Here is a 21,373-nt window from a genome sequence, read left to right on the forward strand (position 1 = left end):
CCCCTTTCGAAAGACCCAATCGGAAAAGAATGCCCAGTCACACTGCACTTGCATGTGTCTTCTCCAAGTTTGCGTTGTCGCACGAGCTATCTGTTGGGAAGTGCCTCACACAAACTCCCCAGCTCCCCAGCTCCCCCGCTATCTCCAAACTCCAAGTCTCAGGCCCAGCCACCCCTGTCTAACAGTTGTCATACCAGGTTCACACCTCAAAAGTTAGGGCAGTTGACGTAACCTTGAACCCAGCAGCTCGGCTCTCGCCTGTTTTACTACACACAGCAGGTGAGGAAACACCGTCGTTTTCTGTTTAGCAGCTCACTGCAAAGAGTAGTAGTCCAGGCAGTCCACGATTTATCCAGTTACGTTACCGGGGGCCTCAAATTTGGACATCTACTACTGCTGCTTTATGAGCCAGAGACAAGATGAAACTGAGCAAATGATCAACTGCTCCGAGAAAATCTCCCTGCGCTCAAATGATTGCGCCAATGTTCCGCAACTGGACAGATGCAGGCCTTGGAACTACACAACAACAACAACCACCATACGGATTTAACCCCTAATAAATTGTACTATATTTAATGCTGGCCTCCATTTCCCCGTGTCGGATACAGTTGTAATCGTGCAGGCCTACCTCAAAGATGACAAGCTACTGGCTAGGTCCTCAAACTCGGAGCCTCAACCACCCACCCTCACACTCTGGATGAGAAGCCACCCGTGTATCTGAGGCTGCATGACGTGAGCCATACCTGAATTGGCGCGTCGCTATGTGTAAGTCAACCAAGTGAGATGCTCCCTGGCTCCAAAATGAGCCCAAGGGCACTCCCGTTATAAAAGTCTGATGTGCGCTTCTCAACTTCAGAGTTTAGTAGCCAGTCAATAGTCACTTTAACAGCAACTCATGACCGCACACCGGTTCCTCAGAGAGCTACGCATCCTCGATCAACCTGTCTTACACGGCTCTATGAACTATTTCATAGCCTTCCACCATTTTCTCAAGCACACACGAGATACTTGAACTCGAACTTGAGCTTGTGCTCACTTGACAAGCGACAATGGCAAACTCTTCAACAAAGGCCACACAAGGATCTGTTCAATCCGAGAACCGAACAAACAAGATCAATGGGTACGATGACTCTTCCTTTCAACGCGAATACGGTTGACATCTCATGCACAGACTGTCTTCCAGTCAAGCCACAGCCGAAGATAAGCAAATCATGATGATGAGATTCGTGAACGACCTGTACGTGCCTGTTTCCGCACGTCTTCAGGACCCACTGTATGTGCCCGGAAGCCACATGCAGGACAGTGCGAGTTTGGGCCGTTTCACGAACCCCCCGCGGCCCCACTCCTCCACCGGCATTGAGGGAATCGGGGCCCAGTTTATCGGTAGGCACTCGGGCCCGTTTTGGCTATGACGGTTCTAACTAACACTAATAATTCCCCTAGACTCTGGCCTCGGTACGAGTCGCTAGGAAAGTTGTTGCGGCTAAAGACTCGAGTTTATGTAATATCCACCCTGAGACGAGTCTCATTATGGTTATTCTCTCTTCTCTCTTCTCACTAACATGGCTGCTATGGAGTAGGCTAACGCCCAACTGCCACGTTCGCACTCCCTGTATTTGGCACGATGTTAGCAAGCTGTGGTCCTACCGTCACAAACCACATCATCATCACTATCACTGAAGATGGACTACCATGAGAATGGCCGTATTATCCTCAAAGTATTTGCTTCTTAGATTTAATAGTTTAGAAACACATATGCAAATCATAATCATAGAAACCTAAATGAAACGATCTTCAATCCCTCATTGAGTCTAATTCCTAGCTGCCAACTACATTCATCCAAGATCTAGTCGGCAGATGGAACACTATTTCCGTGACAGCAGACACAGTCAGACGCGATGTTGCTTGACCCGTGCGGCATACGGCAACCAAAACCTGTTGACTGGGACTGGCCATGGGTTTCCTTGATGTGGCGCTGTCTGTGAGTATTGCCAAGGCTCGTTTTTCCATCCGCGATCCGGCTGCTTGTTAGTCCTGATGATGTCCGGGGATCATTTGCAGCTCAGGGCAAGGTAGCCGAATACCGCGACATGGTCTGCAGGGTTACACCGTCGTCGAGGGCAGAATGCCCCCATGCCGGGACATTATGCCCTCGAATCGGCTGTTTTGAGTGTAAGTTGAAGGGCCAAACGAAACTCTTTGGTTACCTTCAGATAGTGGGGGCGCTATTGTCAAAGCGCCAACCCTGGTTAAGATGGCTTGGGGGGCCTCAAAACTTCAACGCGCAAATTCGGCTGGACCATGCTCCTGGAAGGCAGAAGCTAGGAAAGGGAGGGACTCAGTTCCATAGCCTGGACGTTGATAAAAAAAATCTCCTTGGCATTGAAGCGGTAGCTATCATGAGCGCCAGCGCCATATAAGCTAGCTGTTACTCAAATCGGCCACCCACTTTATTAGGATGGTCGAAATCGATTGTTAGACATGCAGCTGCACCCCGACCTCATTTGCATCGTGTTGAAACGCTCTAACTCGGCTGCTCGGAGGGCTCAAATGGTATCCCATATCAAGTTCGGCTTTCAATCTTCAGAAGCTCACACTTGCACCCCCGGCCTGTTGCTTTCCTTTCCCTGGCAGCCACCACTTCGTCAAGGAGAGCAAACAATGACCAGGGCCTTGAGCCCCCCGGCATTTAGGCCCCCCTTCCTGGCCCTGATTCTGTAGCTGCAAATCATTCCGAATGTTCTGTGACATGGACACATGGACCATGGCTAGCATAGGCGAGATTCACCCCTAGAGGGACAGTACCTGCGTTTTGTCTCCTGCCAAAGGATCGGCATAACAAAGCAGAACATTACCAGGGTGCGTGCACACCGCCAAACTTTCATCCCAGGAGTGACAATGTGGGAGCAAGAGGCTCTTCCTTGTCTTTGTATCACGGTAGATAGGCGACCAAAGCACTTGTTTACCGTCTAATTTAGCCGTTATTTGGCACCTACGAGCCATATATGATGGGCCTGAAGGCAATGATGTGCCTTGTGCAAAGTGACGTTTTCCAAAACGAGGCTCGCAAAGACGGGCTCGACTCAAATCTCACACGAGATAGGAAGAAGAAGTGCAAGAAGAACGCTTCATTGCGCCCCCAGTGTGACGCACGTTGACGGAAGACTCCATAAATTAGTTCAAGAATACTGTATGCGCTTCCTGGCTGTTGAGTATGATCATAGCCGGCACCTGTAGGAAGAAGCACGGGATCGACATAATCACAGTCGGTCGGCAAACCCCAATACTCACTCCCATGTCATTGAGCAGGGGTGTCATGGGGTGCACCCCAGCATCTTCTCAACATTCTGGCGCTAGACTTGTACAGGCGCCAGCACCTGGGGTTTGCTTCTAGAAAGAAGTATGGACTTGAGCTTGTCTTGTCCATGGTGCGCATGCCATGCACGAGACTGCCCTGCAATCGAGTCGATGAGACAAATATTCTGCCACACACCTCTCAAATTTTAATTTGACAGCCTCCTGCAAACCCTGCACTCTCTTGATTCACACCCACACAGGCAAGATCTCAAAAGCAGGGGAACGAAAAAGACAACGGCCGCCTGGATCCGAGGAACATTGCCAGCCCAGCAGTTGTAAAGCGCCCCTGGTGGGTCTGGGATCTAGGATGTCCTCCCCGCGCGCCCAAGAGATTCCCTTCTTTGATCCCTGTCTCAACTCAAAACTCAAGATCCCATCGGGGCTTGAACACAGATGCTGATAACTTTGTGCTCGCTGACACCGCACGCAGTCCGCATGAGCTCGCTCTTCGTCCACTCACATCACTAGATTCACTTCGATGACAGCCTGTACTGCACGGAAGAGCTCAATTTCAAGGCCGGTAAGTCCGTGGCGGGGCCTTATCGTAAGAAGAAGTTGTGATTCCAAGAAGCTTGAAGTGGTGTGGCTGGGTTGTCCTATGGCGCCACAGTTATGAGGCGGTGCGTCATTAATCCACTTCAAGACAGACGACAAAGTCGCATTGCATTCCTTAAACCTTGGCATTGCCCGACGCTGTACGGGGCGACGCCAAGGTGCCCCACAGAGCAATTGACAACGGATGGCTCCCCCATTGACATGCATCCAGCGATGCTCGCCAGCTTGTTCAAGGGGTATGGGATCAAAGGGGGGTGGTGGGTGCAGTAATCTCGGGGTGCTTCTTGCTCGTGTTGAGCAAAGAAGGAAGTGCAATCAAGCATAATTTCTCGCGAACTCGGGAATCATATTGAGGTGTCAGGGAGGAGGGTATGTTGCGCTGGCCAGCATTTTGCGGCACGCACGTATGGAAGTATGTAGTAACCCCTGGCCCAAGATCCTGGGCCGAGCAGACGAGTTGCAGTGCGTCCACCCACCAAGCGCCGAATCCCATGCCTAGGGTGCTTCGTTCGCGGGTATAAGAGGTGCTAGGTGATGGATACATACCATGGATGGTACAGCCGGGAGCCCCCCCGATTGTGAGTCGAGTGAAGTCAGGTTCGTTGTGGTGCTTCATTCATTTCATCTTCCATCCGTAATCCCTTTGTTTCGTTTCCTTGCTCACACCCCTCCCCTGCCGAGCCACCATGGCATTCATTGAACAAAAAGCGAAACTGAAATTCGGGTTTCGAGAATGAACAACCAAGGCGGAACCATAATTAGAACCCCCGGGTCCGTTGTGTTTTTTATTTTTCTTCTTCTTGCTTTTTGTCTCTCTCCATCACATGCCACCGAACCGCGGAACAAGTCAAAGCCTGATTGACGATCAAATGGCTGGCTAATTTGTCAGTCGCGTTTCATTGATTGATTTGGAACTTACGCGACTGAGGCAAGGCCGGGTAAGCTGTGTAGCTATTCCTGGCATTGGTTCAATCTCCTAGTTAGCTTGGAAAGCGGGCCTCGCCATCTCGCTGAGATCTTTTTCAACCTCTGTTTAGGGGGGGAAAGCTTGACGTAAAGCATAGAGTGACGGCCATGACTTGATTGTCCGAGAGTCTCAGAGCTGTGTCTTTGTGATATCTCGGGGACATATCTTCGGCGCGGTGGTATTTCTCCGCAACTGAGCTGCCATCTGAAATTGGATCTGAACCACTCGAGTCAAACTCGCTCAGCCTTAACAAGGGTGTGTAGCTAATAAGATCTTGTGCTGGTGCTGCTTAGTGGACCGTTTCTCCAGACAAGCCCGCCCGGTCGATCTGGGCGAACCGTCCGCATGGGTACCCGGAACCTAAAAGGCAACCCTGAAAAGCAATGAATGGTCATCCTGTCATTGAGCTCGGGGTGCTTGCTGCAGATGGACTTGGTGCTGGTGCTGGCGAGCGGTCCGGCACGCCACACGTCTTGTCAACGCCCTCCATCCACGTCCACCAACAATTGTAGACGGACAGACGTTGGGTTTTTTTTAAGGGTACACTGATATTTTAATTGATGCTGCATCACGACGGGCGGATGATCATTGCCTTTCCGCGGACCCATTTGCAGTCCTTTTAGTGCCAGAGTACAAAACCGGCCCCTTGTTCAAGTTGCGGTAATCAATCCTTTGTGAGTTAGCCAGGTAATCTTTATTCTTCTCATTCGACTCAATGAATGCGGAAAAAAATCTGGGGCGCGCGCGCGCGTCAGTCTTTGAAGAAGCCCCAGTACTGCTATCGTCACCGTCATACGTCAGTGATGGTTCGACAAGTGATCAAACCCAGCCCAATAGCAATCACTGGTGCATCCATTGGCTATTGATGCTTCGGACGGGACTACTAATTTTGGTGCTACACCAAGGCTAGATGAGACGTTTGGACTTGAGGTCCACGTCGTGGGGAAGCGAGAGATCATCAGAGATCCATCTATCCTTATCATGGTACCCTCTTTTTCTTTTGTCTCGCTCTCTCTCTCACGGTTCAGGGTTTCGTTGCCTTTTCTTCGGGGGACTCGACCAAAATGAGAATGAAGAATTCGAGGGGATGAGGCGAGAGAGGGGTGCAGGTAAGTCTGCGGGGTAGTCAAGCTAACTCTGTGTCTGCCGCTTGTCTGCTGCTGTCTCTCGTCGACAACAATGACATCCATCGACGGCATGCCATGGGTTTCTTCTGTGCAGGATACACGACTTCAAGGGTCTGGATCGCCTGTGGCAGGACCAAAAGCGAATATGCCTCAAGGAACAGGAAACCCTTGTGCTGTGCTGGGCTGGGCTTGACTGGGCCACCTAGAGCCAGGGACGTTGAGGGGAGGGGAGAGAAGTGAGTCCAAGTCACAGCGGAAGCCCAGAGTCGTCGGAGGGCCGGGCGGTGCAAATGGAAGGCCGGCGCTCGCTGAGCTGGGCTGGGCTAAGGCCAAGGCGCCGGTTTGCACGTCAGTCGTCTTGCATCTTCCTTTTTTACGGATGCTCCTGGGCCTGCTGCTCCTCTTTTGCTCTGTGCGTGCTGTGCTGTGCTCTGCTGGGGTGAGTTGGGTTGGCTTGGCTTTGCAGTGGATGGATGCCATCATAATTCACCCCCTGGGCGTATCTGGTTCTCCTCCCCGCTCCCCGTCCCCTCTCACTCTCCGTGCTCCGCTGCTCACTCGCTCACACATTGGATGGATCGTTGTCGCAACTTTTTTACTGTTACTTGATTCACCGTCATACTACCTAGTACCTTATTTTTTTTTTCTTCTCTATGCTCATGCTTGATACATCCATCCCATCCTTTCATCCCAACTCTATCGAGTACCTTAGATATAAACTTGTTCACCCCCTTACAACTCTTTACTTTGACTTCATCACCATCACTCACTTACCTTCTACGCATTACCTTACCTCACATTCTTGCTCTCCCTAGCTACCTTGCCTTACGCCGTAGCTGTTTGCCCATCGAGCTCTTGCGGGTGCTGTCCCTCCCCCACCCGCCGCCGTCTCTACCTATCTCCTCCAGCTTTCACCCACTTCCTCCTCGCTCTCCTCTGTGCGTTGAACACCGCTGCTCGTCTTCTGCGCTGCATCACTTCTAGCTCATGCTGCTCGGACCCTTCCTTCGTATCCATTCTTATATTATTATTCTCATCGGTTGTTGGCAAGGGCCGTATTCGTTGGCGTCGTCGTTCGCTTCCGTCCGTCACTATCATCACCACCGACATCGCCGCCGCCGCAATCACTTCATCCATAGCAATTTCGGTCTTCCTACCTTCGATCTATAACGCCCGTTCAATATCGCCCTTCAACAGTCATGTCTTCCGTCGCCCCTCATCAGGGTTCGGCCGTCGGGTACGTTGCGTTGCGTTGCGTTGCCCGCTGAGGAAGCACGTGTTGGACGTTCTCGGTATTAGGTGATGGAGAATGCAGCTAATAGATGACGATGGTAGCGTTGCGGTAGAAGCTCGCCAAGAAGCTCCAGAACTGTCGCAGAACCGTGTGGCTCCGTACTCTCACAATAACGTCTTTGCCCGCATCCAGTCTCGTGGTGCCAACAATGGTCACGTTGCTGGCGGTCAACCTCGAGAACATAGCATTGCGAGCCTGGAAGCCGGCATGGCCAGGTACCAGCCGATGCATTCTGTCGTTACCGGTCCGTCAAACTCAAACTTGGCTGGTATCGGTGCACAGTTCAAGGGATTGTTCAAAGGTTCGTCGCCAGTTCCTGTCCCTAGACCTTGGTCATAAGCTAACAGTAGGGGCTCCAGACTAGCCGCGTTGGTTCGTCCCAATACCTTCCCTCAACATTACTCAATAAGGTAGGTTTGTGCGTTTCGTTGACTTTTCTTTCCTTAACTTGCTTTCTCGTTTTTCTGATAGACGGCATCTCCTTGTCCGCAGTTGCCACAATCTCCAAGTCGTTGACCTGAACCAACTCTGGGAGACTACTGTCGAGACACATATGAAGCTGGGCCCACGGGACCAGCAATGTTGATGTGATATAGAAACCTCCAAGGTGGCATCACTGCGTATGCAAGTTGGTCGAAGTGGTTCTGTTGATCAGAAGCCGCCAGGAGGTTGAAGCAGATACCCTACCATTTTTCTGTTTGTAAATATTATACCCATTTTGCCTTCTGTGCGACGGGAAAGAGGCCCTGTTTTCAGCTTTCGTGCATCGCTCTTACATGTTTGGTTTCTCTGTTTCTTTTCCTATCGTGTGTATTGTGTTTGGAGTGTTTCAAATTCTGTATTGCTGTTGGTGTTTTCTCGGTTATTCGCTGGCGTTTTAGAGCATTGCAGACCGCTTCTCCAAGAAGCAGCGGTATTGGAGTGCATGGGCGTGGAATGAAGGAGGAAACCATGCCCCGAGCAACCTGATACCATTTTGGGATCGCAATATGTGGTACGAGGGACTGCTTATTCTTCTCATTGCGTGAATCGTTCCCTTGTGTTCCAGTCGGCATGAATCTCATGAGCATACGTCAGCATAGACCCAGAGCTCTCATGCCGCGGGCGGCACAGGTCGAGACAGCATAAGTCCTGGTTGCGCAAGCCTTACGATGAAAGACTCAAGACGATTGACGATGCACGTTTCCTGGTGGAAGAGATGAGAAAACTGAGAATGATGAGGGACAAAGCATGGCACCGAGAGGGGGTTGGGCTTTATCTATTTGTGGGCGGCTCAGTCATCAAACAGCCAATCAGGCTAGAGTTTTCTTGACCTTAGGCCCCAAAACCCATGGATAACAATGCATCATCAATCGAGAGCATAATCCTCGGGCTTCCTGAGGCATACTCTGTGGCCAATTATCTCCTGGCAGATCATCAAGGCTCTCCTCCACTACAAGGAGTAGCCCTGTGAAGCTCCATTCATTGGCTTTGGTCACTCAAACCAGTTGGCCTCATTTTGGGTGTTTTATCAAAAGTACCATCTCAAGGGAGCACGGGAGAATGGACTGCATGACTCATAGGTTATTTGTTATTTTGGAACATCTCCTTCTTGGATCGAAATGTACAGTTTACGACATGCTGGGTTTATTGTGCTATTATAGATTGGTATCGTTCAGAGCACTAAGGTATATTGCATTACACAGGGGTAGACAGGCATTGATTATAAATAAAAAACATAATGTGGTGGGCATGGGTGTTCCTATCCTCTGGAGTTCTGTGAAGCTTCAATTATTCATCTCTTGAAGCAGCATAAGTTCACGGCGTATGTTGTCATCATCTCATCACAACTTCCCCAAATGCGTGATCTGATCTTGCGAGATGACCAAAACCGAACCTAGAGCGGTACATCTCGACAACCACTTCGTGGTTTTACAATCTCTGCTTGCAAAGTCGAACCTGTCATATGAATCACCCCAGTTCTCGTTTGAGCAGCCCTCTCGTAAACTTTCACATGTTTTTGCCAGTCTATAGCAATGAATTTCTTTCATGATTTCGTAAATCCGTAAGTCCTACTCATTTCGTCACGCTACACATCATAGTCCAAGCGTGTTGCTCACTGCGAATATTGGCTATACCATGAGCGACACGCTTTGGCAGGCTGTCATATATCAAAGCGTCCTGGCGCTGATAAATCTTATGATCCCAAAGAGGAGCAACTCATTGGTGCGTCGAATATCCCATAGCTATCATAAACACCACGTAGTCCTATCATCTTGAGGATTGCACTGAGCAATCTCCAGTGTTGCCTGGTTTATCACTCCATGTCCGTCAAGATTTCAGCCAGATATGGCCTTGTACCCATGCTATAGGCACACCGGACGCATAACTATGTGCTCATGAAACTGAAGTCAAGAGACTGGTAATTCCATAAATTGGCCAATTCTCCCAGCTCTTCGTCCGAGATGTTCGCGAACACAGGGCCCCCCTCAGGGGGCAGGTCGGCGGGCACGAAACCTGTTGGGTTCTGCATGTACAATTGTGGCTGCCAGTCAGAACATGGTGCAGTAGCAGCGTATGCAATGGGAGGCGCAAAGTCACCACCCACGACAGGAACACCTCCCAAGGTGTATACTGGAGACACTGCCCCTGGTGTAGGGATAATAACGGGGGAAGGTGAGAAAGTTGCCGCCGGAGGGGAATTTTGGGAATGTGATACGCTGCCTGGCGATAGTGTTTGTGGCGATGCAGCAGCTTCTGGGGGAGCTTGGGGTCTCGAGGGCACAGGGCTTTTGCTAGCCATGTTATGCGTTGTTGTTGGCCGTGGGAGACGCTGAACGATTCGAGTGAGGATCCCGTATGATGCCTTGGCTGATTTAGTCACCATCCTAAGCTCCTGCAACATGGCATGCGCCTCATCGATGGCTTTGTAAACATCGTCTCGTCGAGGAAGTGTATGATGCTCATCATGAAGAACTGCTGAGCATAAGACTGTCGAGATGTCGAAAATACAAAAGAGAACAAAATGGAACTTCGCATCTCGGGGGTAGACATATTTGAAAAATCTACGCAAAGACGCCATCAGCTCTAGACAATAGTTGATGCCGTCGCTGCGTATTTGCAGCTCTGCCTCTAAGGATCCTATAGCAAAGGGTCTTGTAAGGAAACCACGGATAGGCTGTAGAAGCATTGAAAATGCCACAGTATGCAGTATATGTCTGTGAAGGACCATCCAGGGACACGAAGCGTCTGAAGACCTGTCCGGATGCTGGACGTTGAAGGGAGGTGGAAAGGTTGCGATCCATGTCTCAATGATGCTCTGGTATTCCTGAACATCTGCATGGGTCATAACGTTTTTCGGCGAGCCGAATCTTCTAGAAAGTTGTCGTATTACGCTGCATTGCATCTTCATGTGTAATAGAGGCGAGTATTGGCATCCTTCCAAGCCGAGACTTGGAAGACTGACATCGCAGTCGGCTCGGTCGATAATCATAGGCCTACCCAACAGTGTCGAAATTTGCCTTTTGGAAGATAAGTCAAAATCTATTGAGCCGTGCAGAAGATCACATACCAGTCCCAAGTGTCCAGAATGCACCAGATTCTCCGTCTTACTTCCAAGTCAAATTCTGAGATGGGGCCTGCCTTGCCTTCTTGATGGATGGCTGCGATAAAGTCAGCTGTATTGTCAAGTTGTCAACTATACACAAGCGTACATAGTTCTTGGGCCTCTCGAATAGCAGCGTTCAAAACATGCCAACATTCGATAAAACGGGCTTCGGCCTTGAACCAGTAACAAGAATGCAGGAGTTGCTGGACATTGATAATGTGGCCATGACCAAGGGATATAGCACTTCCCAGCTCTCGGGCAGCTTCATGAAACCGCTCACTTATACGCTGGATCGAAAAACCAAGGCCAACCTCAAGATTCCGCTGCAATTCGACATCGGTATACTGCGAGGCACATGCGCAAATTGTTAGGAGAAGGCAAGTCCATTGGACGCTAAGAGGGCGGTTCTCGGTTCGTGCTGTCCACCACAGTTGATATTGCTCTATGAAAGATGGCGGATAGACGATGTAGTAGTGGTAGTTGACATTGCTGAGGAAGTTCTGGACAAGTGTGTCTGATATCGCAGTTGGCTAGATGTTCTCAGTTGCTTTGCTGACAGTACATACCGGTAAAAGGCCTGGCGGGAATGACTCTTAGAGCTCTTTCAAGTTGTGGAAAACTTCTAAAATCCTTCACGAATTCTTGTGATGCACTCCTGGTGGTCTGAAAGCAAGTATAATGTTAAGATTAAGTCAAACAATTGAGAAAATGTTACGAACCTCTTGTTCCGACGTCAGATCAAAAATAAGATTGGAAGGCATATAACCCAAAGTGTCAATATCATCACTTCTTGTGCCTTCAATGTCGACTTCGTCTCCTGAGTCCGGGCCGGTTTTGTTGTTGGTACGATTCTTTCTCTGCCTATCCAAGGCAACCCTGTCAGCAGTTGGCTGGTTGGTGTCCTTGAAACGACATTTGTCGGCCACCTTGCGTTTCTGACATCCGCTGCATGGCCACTCACGGTTGCACTGGGTATATGTTTAGCATTTTCAGAATGAATGCATAGCAACTTGCCGGCCGTTCTGTAAATGGCCAAGTTTGGGGTTTGTTACCCTTTGCTTGCGGCGTGCACATTCTGTGCATGCAGATCGATAGCTGACTTCTCTTCGCTGAGCCCCCTCTCCCATGACGATGGATTATAGAGCCGCCAAACTAAGGATCGATGTTCCGCATGGATATGAGTTTGTCGACTAGGAGTAAATGTGGAAGCACGGGATATGTGTGATGTTATTGTTACTTTTGGGTATGAACGCAGAGTGCTTTGTAAAAAGAACCAAGATGACAGGAGCGCTACGCATCAAAACAAGATGAATAGAAACGACCATAACACCGGCAATAGAAAAGGCGATTAATCATGTTGATGGGTTCGGAGTGGAGAAAATGCTGCTTGAACGTTGTTAATAAGATGCATTTGCCCGCCTGCAGATCAATGAATGGGTGGGTGGCTAGGTGGCACACGAGAAGAGAAGAGATGCATCACTTCGGTTCCATTGCTAATTTCGTGCCGAGGGTTTTGCGAGTCGTCGGCGGTTATTCGAAGCGATGGGTCCTAACGGGACCAGCGGAGATAAGCGAGGCGATCAAGTGAGACTGTCAGATGGAATATGCTTAGTGATTGTGATGCCCCATTCCAACATGCATCTCCTAGATTCTTTGTGGCTCAATCGCCTGATAACAAATGGCTATCGCCATCATGAAACCATAGTTCGTAAAGCCATTTGGTTCTTCCCATTGGTCAATGTTGCTTCGTTGCGATCCGACTTCTTGACTTGACTAAAAGAAGCAAATATTGCGTTGTTGAGCATCCACTGGACATGGCAATCTCAACTTGCTGTGTGTCTTGTCGACAGATCATCAATTCTGGACATGTCGTCCTCCACTGGCATCAGGAGATTGTCCTGTGTCAAGGATCAAAAAGCAAAGCCCCAAGAGCCCTTGCTTCACCCACACCAACCATTCATGCGTCATCCATCGTTTTCAGCTCCATTCTGTGTATGGTCTTGTTGCACAAATCCACTGTTGTCTCTCCATTTGACTTCTCGAAATCCTGTACTGAACCCCTCTCCTAGTTTCGTTGACGCTGCCCCCGCTACGCAGACCGGCGTCGCCCGGTCTGAGCGTTCCAGTCACCAACCACAAGGCCTGTTTTCATATCGAGCCGCTCCCGATCATGGCAAATGAGATTCCTTGACAGGGTATGTGTGTGCAATCCTTGTCTGCTTGGGCAGGCTTGGGCTTCACGAAATTCTGTTTCGTTTTGTCGTTGTTGCTCACCCATATGTACGTTGGTGCTGGTGCAGCTTGAGCGGGCGGTGAATGCTACCCACCCATGTGGTGAAAGGAACACCTTGCCGGTCGCCGATTAAAAGTGAAACTCAGGCTGAGAGAACCTTAAATATGTGCCATACAAGCAACAGTGGCAGAGTCGAACATGCTCAGACTGGCGTATCTGGAGATATGAGTTGCATATTTTTACGGAGTATGTTGACGTCTTCATAACCAACTTACTTGAACCAGAGTGTTCTTTCGACCCTCCAACCCATTATGCACATCACTGACTATCCTCCGATCCCACGAGATGGGCTCAACGGTGTTCTCCACTATTAGTCCATGTCGTCAAATTTGACAACCTTGAAGCCCAACGCTCGAACGTCATGGTGGTGGAGAGTTTCCATGCAACAAGGGTACTCCGAAACTCGAGCTAAAGTTACAACGGCGCGCCGTTACAAGTGAACTGATCTAAAGTCATACTATCGCATGTGGCGCGTGAGGAGTTGCAAGGCGGTGAGGTCAACGTATGGCGGTGGTTGCTTTTGGCCCCGAGCAAACGATTGCCCCAAGCTTCCACCACGAGTTTTTCATGCTTTTTTCATGCTTCGTCCGAACTTGCCGGCACGCTTACATGCGTTAAAGGCAGATCCTGCGCCTCAGACTCGCATAACATGGAGCAAAATCGAACGACATCCGAAAGAAGAAGTCTCATCCGCCGTGTGTAAGGGCTCTTTACTTCGTCTACCGATGACTCTGTGTAATGGCGCATCCGTGAACGAGCTACTGTAATGTAATCGCTTCGGAGACTAGTTCCGACCCCCCGGGAAAGTTCGTGGAATTGTGCGTTCAAGGTCAAACCCTACTGTGCAAAACAGGGGCCAGATCTGCTGGCTCATTTCCTCGATGCAGCTCACTGGGTTGCTGCATCCCTAGTCAGCGCCATTGTCTCGAGATGTCGTATCTGAGGTCCAGTAAGAGGACAGAGGACTCTGTCTCTGGTTGCAAGCATGGGGTTTGGGCATCAAAGTTAAAAGCAAGGACGCGCGGAGGTTCCATTTTGACACTCGGTATAGCTCACGCGTATGCAGATGGCCGCTTTCTGAAAAGGCAGTGGATAGCTCGGAGTGTGAGTAACTTCTTGGTGGAGATTGCGCTGCTATTATCGTATATTTGTTGAGCGAAGAAGAGAGAGAAGCGAACAGGACCAAAACGGAGGAAACACGGGTATAAGGTGTTGAGAGACAACCTGAGGTATCTCATGCAAGTTGAACCTTCCCATGGCAGGCGCGAATTGATGTTGAGCTAAAAACTTCAAGGCAGGTAGGTGTAAGGCCAAGATAAGAGAAGGTGCCACTCCCTTAGTAAAGTAGAAGAACTTAGAGAAGACTATGGATCAGAGTAAAAAGGGAAGGAGCGGATTCGTTACAATATAAGAACTTCCAGTCTGATGATAAACACCACCATATTCGCATATATCATAACCCTCAATCCTTTGAAAAGTTCCTGAAATGCCAATCAATGCACCCGAAAGAACCCCTCGATTCCCGAGATTTATCGGGTCGGTCACAAGCGGGGCAGAAGAGCAAACTTATGCAAGTTGGCCCATATCTAGGCTCTCATATGAACGCACAACGAGTTGGTAGAACGAAATCATGGCTTCAGCTTTTGTATGCCCAAGTTCACGACCAATTGATGCTGGGCGATGCTAAGGATGTCATGTGAGATCACTCATCTCGACTTCCACGAGCAGGGTGATTATTGCCAGCTTCCGGGATTGGCTTCAATTCTGTTCTTCGGAGAACTTGATAAACTCGGTCTAGAATCTGCCAAAAATGGCCTGACTTCAGCTAGTGCCCGTATTCCCTGTGTAACCATTGGTACTGTTCCATTTACCAAGAGTAACGAATTGTGCATGGCGTCAACCTGACCACGAGGTTGTTTATGACATGTCATCTACTCCGTATCATGCTCTCGAAACAAGCCAAAAGTGGGAACGATGTTACATCAGGCCAATGTCTAGGGCCGGGAGCTGACATGTCAAGGAGTTGGCTAATCTGGTCCAAGGGCTGCAATGAATTCCAACTTATCATCGCGACTTGTTCTTCTTTGGCATCCATGCCTCACCGACTTAGAGCTGCTTCACTTCCTTCCGCCTACGAACGTCCAAGCGTTTGTGTGAGCTATTAGATACCTAGTTGAGGCTGACCAATCTTGTCAGTAAGTCTCAGCTCAGCCAAATCGTCATTATTTCTTCAATGCCGGGCTCGCCACATGGCAATTGCTTTCAAGTGCCGGTTCGAAACCCCACCTTCAGGTGGTCAACGGTCGCTAGCGAGTGGTAGCACATGGCCGCAGCCACCATCATCGCCGATCTGTTGACTCACAGTACTCTTGTGGACTAGTCTCAAGCATTGTTGCGGCCTAGATCCCTACGGACCCTCCAAACTCTTGAGCCAACTGGCCGCCTCTGGCTCCCTTTCAGCACCTCCACCCAGGGAACTTCTGTCAAATCGCTAACTCTGTCAACGTCTTCTGGTTCGGCCTCTGACCTATCATCGTCTGTATCCTCATCCGTAACTTCAAGTATTGTGTCGTTCCCCTCGTCAGCCCCAGCTCTTTCATAGAGATCTTCGGTATAGGCCCAACTTGGGGTATCAAACTTGCCGTGAAGCAGGACAATGTCTCTGCCTTGGGATTTGATGTGTTTGAACTCTTCCGCTGGAATTGGTGTGGTAAGCTGCAGGGTGTGTGATTTCGTGTCGATACCTCGCAGGAGAACCAGCCCAATGGTTCGAGAATACCGGGGGTCCAAAGCAGTGTCATTATAGTTGGGGATGAAAGGAATGCCTTCCGGGCTTGTCGATACTATCTGGAGAGCCTCATCTTTACTTGCTGTGTCAAGCTTCGTGAGCTTCGATGATGTATCGGCAGAGACCTGGTCTTGGGTGAATCCGGAAAATGCTTTCACATCCTCTATCTCAACTGCCGCCAGAACCAGTCCGTTCACTGTATCAGCCAACAACTCCGGAGGACATTGATAATCGTAAGATACCAAGCCGAGGATCCCCTTCTTGGAGGAATATCGTACAAGTAAGGGTGATCTGAAAGAAAGTGGCGATGGGTTCCACTTCAACCTTTGGGTGATATCAGTTTGCTTCGTGGTCGTCAAAGCTAGTTCTTGTAAGTGAAAGTAGGACATGGTCTGCATCGCTCTCAGATGAGCAGCGGTTCTTGATGTAAATTCGGACTGCTGGGAGGGTAATTCTGTAAACGTGGTTTCTGTTGCAGCCCGCAACGCATCGACTGTCTCAGAGGGGCCATCTTCAGACATATATAACACTTCTTCAGGCTTCATCTTCCTGACCAGGGCACAGAGAAGATCGAGCCCAGTTCCAAGAATCCACCCTGGTGTATTGATGATGAGAGGAACACCCGCAAAACTTTTGTTGTACGTATCAAATAGATCGACCGCACATGCCAGGTAGAGATCGGGGTCCGATGCTGGAGTTACGGAGGCCATTGAATGGCAACGAACGACGTTCGAAGCAGCGTCTCTGATGCCCGGGTGTGTGAATGGTGTCCCTAGATTCGGCTTCGTCACAAACACGAGAGACAAAGTCCCCGCTGGCGCATATTCCGGTTGGCCTGGATCTAGGTCCATGACCACAACACCTCGCAGGGTCTGTCCATGAGATCGATCTGTCAAAAGCCGGTTCAGAAACAACCGCGAAAAAGTAGACTTTCCGGCCGATTTTGGGCCGCATATCAACGTTGAAAGAGACGGCTTCTCTCGACTGGTCGTCACCAGGGGTGAAAGCTTCCTGTTCCACGCAGCTAGTGAATCTAGCTCTTGGATGATGCATTTCTTAGGGGAATCTTCCGGCGTTTGAATCTGGGAAAGCATTAGTAAATGCTTTCATAGCAGGTAAGAAAACTTACAATCTGAAAGGTTGCTTCTTTATTTGACTTGGTTGAGTCTCCCTCGGGTGGTTCGTTCCACATTTTCCTGAATAGAGGTGATAAACGGCCCAACTGGCGCAGACCTTGAGCATTTTTATCCGGATGCAGCTCCAGTCTCGTCTGTTCCTTCGTCCGTAACACGGGGACTGCATGGCAGTGAGGGGCATGAACCCATTCAATAGTTTCAGCAGGATAGAGAGTAGCACCAGCCAACACTACCTCACCTTGAATCACTCTAATACCAAAACTTCCAATGATTGGAAATCGCTGCTAAGTCAGTCAAGAGACTTGTAAGAGCGAGGCGTGAAGTTTACCTCTTTGCTAGAAAGTCGTAGTTCTACCACACCTCCCTTCTTAACTCGGTAGTTTTGATTGGATAATCGAAATGATGAATACGGTATGGCCCTTTGAACTGTTCCGGGTTCAGGAGTTATAGATCCTGGTGGCCGACTGAGAAGTTGATGAGCGATGTCGAAACTGGTGATGCCGGGTCATATACCTTGCCATTTCATGGCTCTTGGGATGTGCGGCAGGCGACTCAGTTCCACGCTGTGACCGAGGAGTCTTTACTGCACTCTTCTTAGGAGTTGACGGAGTTCCAACTTGACTAGTTCCCTTTTGGAGCGGACTGAAATAGTTGACGTTGCTGGTGGGTGGTTTCTCATCGCATTGTGAGGATTGTTGCGCGGACGTTGAAGAGGCTGCAGCCTCTCTCCGTCGAGCAGCAAGAGCAGCAATAGCACTCATCGCTTTATTATGTGAGTTAGCACGATCGAAAGACTCGGGCAAAGAGTGTTACACTCACGCTTTGTCGCATCTACACCGTCAATTCTTCGTTTTTTGTGAGAGGACATGGCTGAGGATGGATATGGTAATATTTAATGGTGACAGTTGAATATGATCAGTCCAGGCAAGATAAACAGGAAGAACAATAAATCTCTGGAGAGTCATTATTCAACTGTCATAGAGTTGATGAAACGTCGCATGCTCCATGCTCAAAGGCTAAAACGTTTTGAAGGTGCGTATGGTCTTATCGATAAGAAAAAATCATTTCACGTTACCTGTGTCTCTATTCACTTGACGGTTTTTAATGGTACCTACGAAAAGGGATAGTACCAACGGCTTATTGATATCTAGGATTTCCTCGCTATTTCACTTGAAGTGCGTAAAACCTAAGCCTTTTTTGCCCAGTCTCATTGACTTCGCGTCACCTATCACCGGATATCTACACGACAGAGGCGCGTCCGTACAGTTAACCCAGGATAACTTAGTGGATTGCCCCACTAGCGCGGCATCTCCCAAATTTTATTTTCCAGCAACTTCATCTTCACCTCGATCAACCTCGTCCCGCCAATTGCACCCTCACCACCGAAAAGATTCATAGAAAAGTCCGCCCAAGATGGCGCCTAAGGAACCCTACAAAGTGCACTCCCTCAATAAGCACATAGAGAACACAAAGAAGGGCCTATCGGCTGAAGCGCAGTTCAACCGGCGCCCCGGCAACCGTGCTGCAACTATCAAGAAAGAGTCGAGCGACCCAAACAACATTTTCGCCAACAACGATGGGGATGACGATGATGAGTCAGGAAGCGGAAGCGACAGCGATAGTAGCAGCGATGGCCCGGCCGATTTTATCTCTAAACTCATCAGTACCACCAAACCTGCTTCTGCCACTCCACGCCGCCGTAGCAAAGATGATGAAATCGCCGATAGCGATGCCGAGCGCAACGCGTCCAAAAAGAGCACTTCTGTGAAAAAGACTGCTCCTGCCAAGTCTAAGCCTCAACCTTCTAGCGATTCAAGCAGCGAAGACGAGTCTGACGACGAAAAGACCAAAGCAAAGACTAACGGCACAAGTCCTACAAAGGCGTCTGAGAGCACCTCGAGCTCTTCGGAGTCAGTGAGCGACAGTGATAGCGATGAGGAAGACAAGAAGGCACCCAAACCATCCACCAAAAAGCAAGACGATTCTGCCTCCACCAGCGACTCTTCCAGTGAGGACGAAAGCGAGGATGAAGCCGATGCCAAGGCTAAGCCTGCTCTGAATGGCAAAGCTGCTACTACACCAGACAGCTCAAGCGAGGATAGCGACAGTGAAAGCGAGGATGAAGAACAGGATGCTAAACCTGCTGCGAAACCTGCCGCTAAGCCTGTCGCTCCCGAGCCAGGCAGTTCTTCAAGCGAGGAGGAGGATTCTGATGATGAGATGGTTGATGAATCCATGCACATTGAGGATCGCGAAGGACAGCTCGCCCTCCCCAACTTCATTGCTCCTGACTTTGTCCTTCGCAAGGGCGATGATGGCACAAACGGCCGCGATGTTGCTGAGATCTGCAACAAGGCGAACCTAGAGGGCAAGCAATTTTGGTACTTCACAGTTCCTTCCAATGTGCCCATCTCAGTTGTTCAGAATCTTGAGATCCCCATGAACCAGTCTCAGTCTACCGATAAGTTGTTTTCTCACAATGGCGAGGACTATGGTGTCTCCTTTGAAAGTATTGCCCCCAAGGGAAATATCCAAATCATGATTCCCTCTGATCGCCCTCAATACCAGCCCGGTAAGCTCCCAGCCGTCACGTTTTTAATATTCTCCACTAATTTATAAATCAGCCACCAAGCAGATCGACCAAGTTATGCAGGTCAAGAAGATCACACAACTTGGCTCCACTAACTCTGTCGCCCCTGTTCCCAAGCCAGCCCCTCGTGCTCAGCCCACTGGCCTAAAGGCTCGATACCAACCCATCGGAGTCAACGAGCCCATGGGAAGCATCGGTGATGATGAGGACGTCGAGATGGGCGATGCTCCCGTTCTGTCGGCCAAAGCTGCCAAGAAGGAAAAGAAGCGGAAGTCAAGGGAGACTTCTGACAAGAAGCAGAAGAAGGGACAGAGCATCCCCGAGCCCCCCAGCTCTCGAACAACCGAAGCGCCAACTCCCGATACGCGCAAGAACAAGCGAAAGCTAGCAACCTCTGAAGATGATGCCGTAGCCGTAGCCGAGCAACTTCAAGAGGAGACTAAGCTTGCAGCGAGCAAGTCCAAGAAGCAAAAGACAAACCGAGCTGGAAGCCCCGATCTGGGCTCTGAGCCAGCGTCTGCAGCCGCAAAGAAGTACACCCCTGTCTTGCCTCCCGCAATCCCTACAGCAGGAACCCCTACTCCCAAGTCTGCTTCCACGCCTGTTACAAGCAGCAAGAAGCAAAAGAAAGTCAAGGAGGCTTCAGTGCCCGCTCCCCGACAGAGCGTGGTACCCATACCCTCTATCCCCCACTCCTCCCCTCCCAGGTCCTCTCCTGCGCGCGCTCCTGCATCACAGCCTCCTGCCTCACCTAGCCAGGGTAAGGAGAAACGAGCCAAAAAGCGCAAGGATAAGGATGGCAAGAAGACTCCCTCGGGCAAGAAGGAGACCCCTGTAGTCCCCCCTGTGCCTCTATCTTCCTCGGAATAGCGTTCTGCTGGGAAGAACAGCCCTCGAAAGGGCAGAGGCAAGGGCAGAGCCCGCAAGAAGTAGTGAAGAGCTCGATATGACAGTATTTAGGAAAGCTTAGTGCCTAGGCTATCGATATGCATCGTTGTCTATCTGACACAACATACACTATTAGGGGCATTATCAGTTATTGTGGGCAGACATATGGTGTTGGATGCGCATAGGAGATGTTGCGATTTTTTTCTTCTCGCATGGCTTGATCATGCAAGCATTTCGAACCCGCGGCGAGGCAGTTGTCTCTGGATTTCAGCGGCATGGCGTTGGTGGTGCATTTTGGTCGCAAACGGAAAAGAAAAAGGGGTTGAGGTCTCTGAGGATAGTGTAAGAGGAGTGACGAAGGGAGAGACTCGAAAAGTATCTCCCTTCTGCGAGGATTAACGTGGATCTTTATTAGCTAGGCTTTTGGGCATCAGCATCTTTCGATAGAGGGATGCTTGTGTGATAGTGTAGTCAATGTCAGAACAAACAAGCCTTGGTTCCGCGCTGCATCTTGTGACTGTATCAGGTCCTGGCAGAGGTTGCCACCATTAAGCCTTGGCTTGTGTTCGATAGTAGATGAGTCACTACAGCGAAGTTTGTAATCATAACAAGTGTTTCGTCAATGCAAATCGCTGTCTTCTGTACTGCCGTGTACACACCTACCCTGTACCTATCAAAAGTGATGAAGCTATCACCACACACAACTCTCTCCTGTAAAAATTCTTTCTTGGCACGCACTGTTAGTGCGGTGCTAGGAGCGGGATTTTCTGCAGGCCACGCGACCACACAAAA

The 21,373-nt window shown here is 49.8% G+C and overlaps 6 protein-coding genes across 9 annotated transcripts; 3 read left to right on the top strand and 3 right to left on the bottom strand.

The window, feature by feature from the left end:
* Positions 1–766: 766 nt before the first annotated feature.
* FOIG_01254 (uncharacterized protein) lies at positions 767–1,469 on the top strand (the record flags this gene model as incomplete). Its single annotated transcript, XM_031198009.1, has 3 exons — positions 767–1,120; positions 1,184–1,383; positions 1,444–1,469. Exons 1-3 carry the CDS (start codon positions 1,050–1,052, stop codon positions 1,467–1,469), a joined length of 297 nt encoding a protein of 98 aa, XP_031073776.1. The 5' UTR covers positions 767–1,049.
* A 4,933-nt stretch (positions 1,470–6,402) lies between these two features.
* FOIG_01255 (uncharacterized protein) lies at positions 6,403–8,521 on the bottom strand. The gene has a single exon (XM_031198010.1). The coding sequence runs from the start codon at positions 8,368–8,370 to the stop codon at positions 8,053–8,055; it is 318 nt and encodes a 105-aa protein (XP_031073777.1). The 5' UTR covers positions 8,371–8,521; the 3' UTR covers positions 6,403–8,052.
* FOIG_01256 (uncharacterized protein) lies at positions 6,575–9,123 on the top strand. Of its 2 annotated transcripts, XM_031198011.1 has the most exons (3): positions 6,575–7,243; positions 7,342–7,601; positions 7,660–9,123. In XM_031198011.1, exons 2-3 carry the CDS (start codon positions 7,449–7,451, stop codon positions 7,819–7,821), a joined length of 315 nt encoding a protein of 104 aa, XP_031073778.1. In that variant the 5' UTR covers positions 6,575–7,243; positions 7,342–7,448; the 3' UTR covers positions 7,822–9,123. The 2 variants fall into 2 exon arrangements, with proteins under 2 accessions (XP_031073778.1, XP_031073779.1); XM_031198012.1 differs by lacking the exon at positions 6,575–7,243 and having other exon boundaries at positions 7,285–7,601.
* FOIG_01257 (uncharacterized protein) lies at positions 8,914–12,724 on the bottom strand. 2 transcript variants are annotated; one of them, XM_031198013.1, is made up of 6 exons: positions 11,939–12,724; positions 11,606–11,854; positions 11,453–11,549; positions 10,993–11,400; positions 10,851–10,941; positions 8,914–10,800 (listed from the first exon to the last, which is right to left on the bottom strand). In XM_031198013.1, exons 1-6 carry the CDS (start codon positions 12,011–12,013, stop codon positions 9,669–9,671), a joined length of 2,052 nt encoding a protein of 683 aa, XP_031073780.1. In that variant the 5' UTR covers positions 12,014–12,724; the 3' UTR covers positions 8,914–9,668. The 2 variants fall into 2 exon arrangements, with proteins under 2 accessions (XP_031073780.1, XP_031073781.1); XM_031198014.1 differs by having other exon boundaries at positions 11,606–12,724.
* A 2,201-nt stretch (positions 12,725–14,925) lies between these two features.
* Positions 14,926–18,100, bottom strand: FOIG_01258 (polynucleotide 5'-hydroxyl-kinase GRC3). Of its 2 annotated transcripts, XM_031198015.1 has the most exons (5): positions 17,923–18,100; positions 17,617–17,866; positions 17,432–17,567; positions 17,097–17,384; positions 14,926–17,049 (listed from the first exon to the last, which is right to left on the bottom strand). In XM_031198015.1, exons 1-5 carry the CDS (start codon positions 17,969–17,971, stop codon positions 15,562–15,564), a joined length of 2,211 nt encoding a protein of 736 aa, XP_031073782.1. In that variant the 5' UTR covers positions 17,972–18,100; the 3' UTR covers positions 14,926–15,561. The 2 variants fall into 2 exon arrangements, with proteins under 2 accessions (XP_031073782.1, XP_031073783.1); XM_031198016.1 differs by having other exon boundaries at positions 17,432–17,866.
* A 133-nt stretch (positions 18,101–18,233) lies between these two features.
* On the top strand, positions 18,234–21,089 carry FOIG_01259 (uncharacterized protein). Its single transcript, XM_031198017.1, has 3 exons — positions 18,234–18,278; positions 18,389–19,675; positions 19,728–21,089. Exons 2-3 carry the CDS (start codon positions 18,517–18,519, stop codon positions 20,561–20,563), a joined length of 1,995 nt encoding a protein of 664 aa, XP_031073784.1. The 5' UTR covers positions 18,234–18,278; positions 18,389–18,516; the 3' UTR covers positions 20,564–21,089.
* Positions 21,090–21,373: the final 284 nt, after the last annotated feature.

The sequence above is a fragment of the Fusarium odoratissimum genome (genome assembly GCF_000260195.1).
Source record: "Fusarium odoratissimum NRRL 54006 unplaced genomic scaffold supercont1.1, whole genome shotgun sequence".
NCBI lineage: Eukaryota > Fungi > Ascomycota > Sordariomycetes > Hypocreales > Nectriaceae > Fusarium > Fusarium odoratissimum.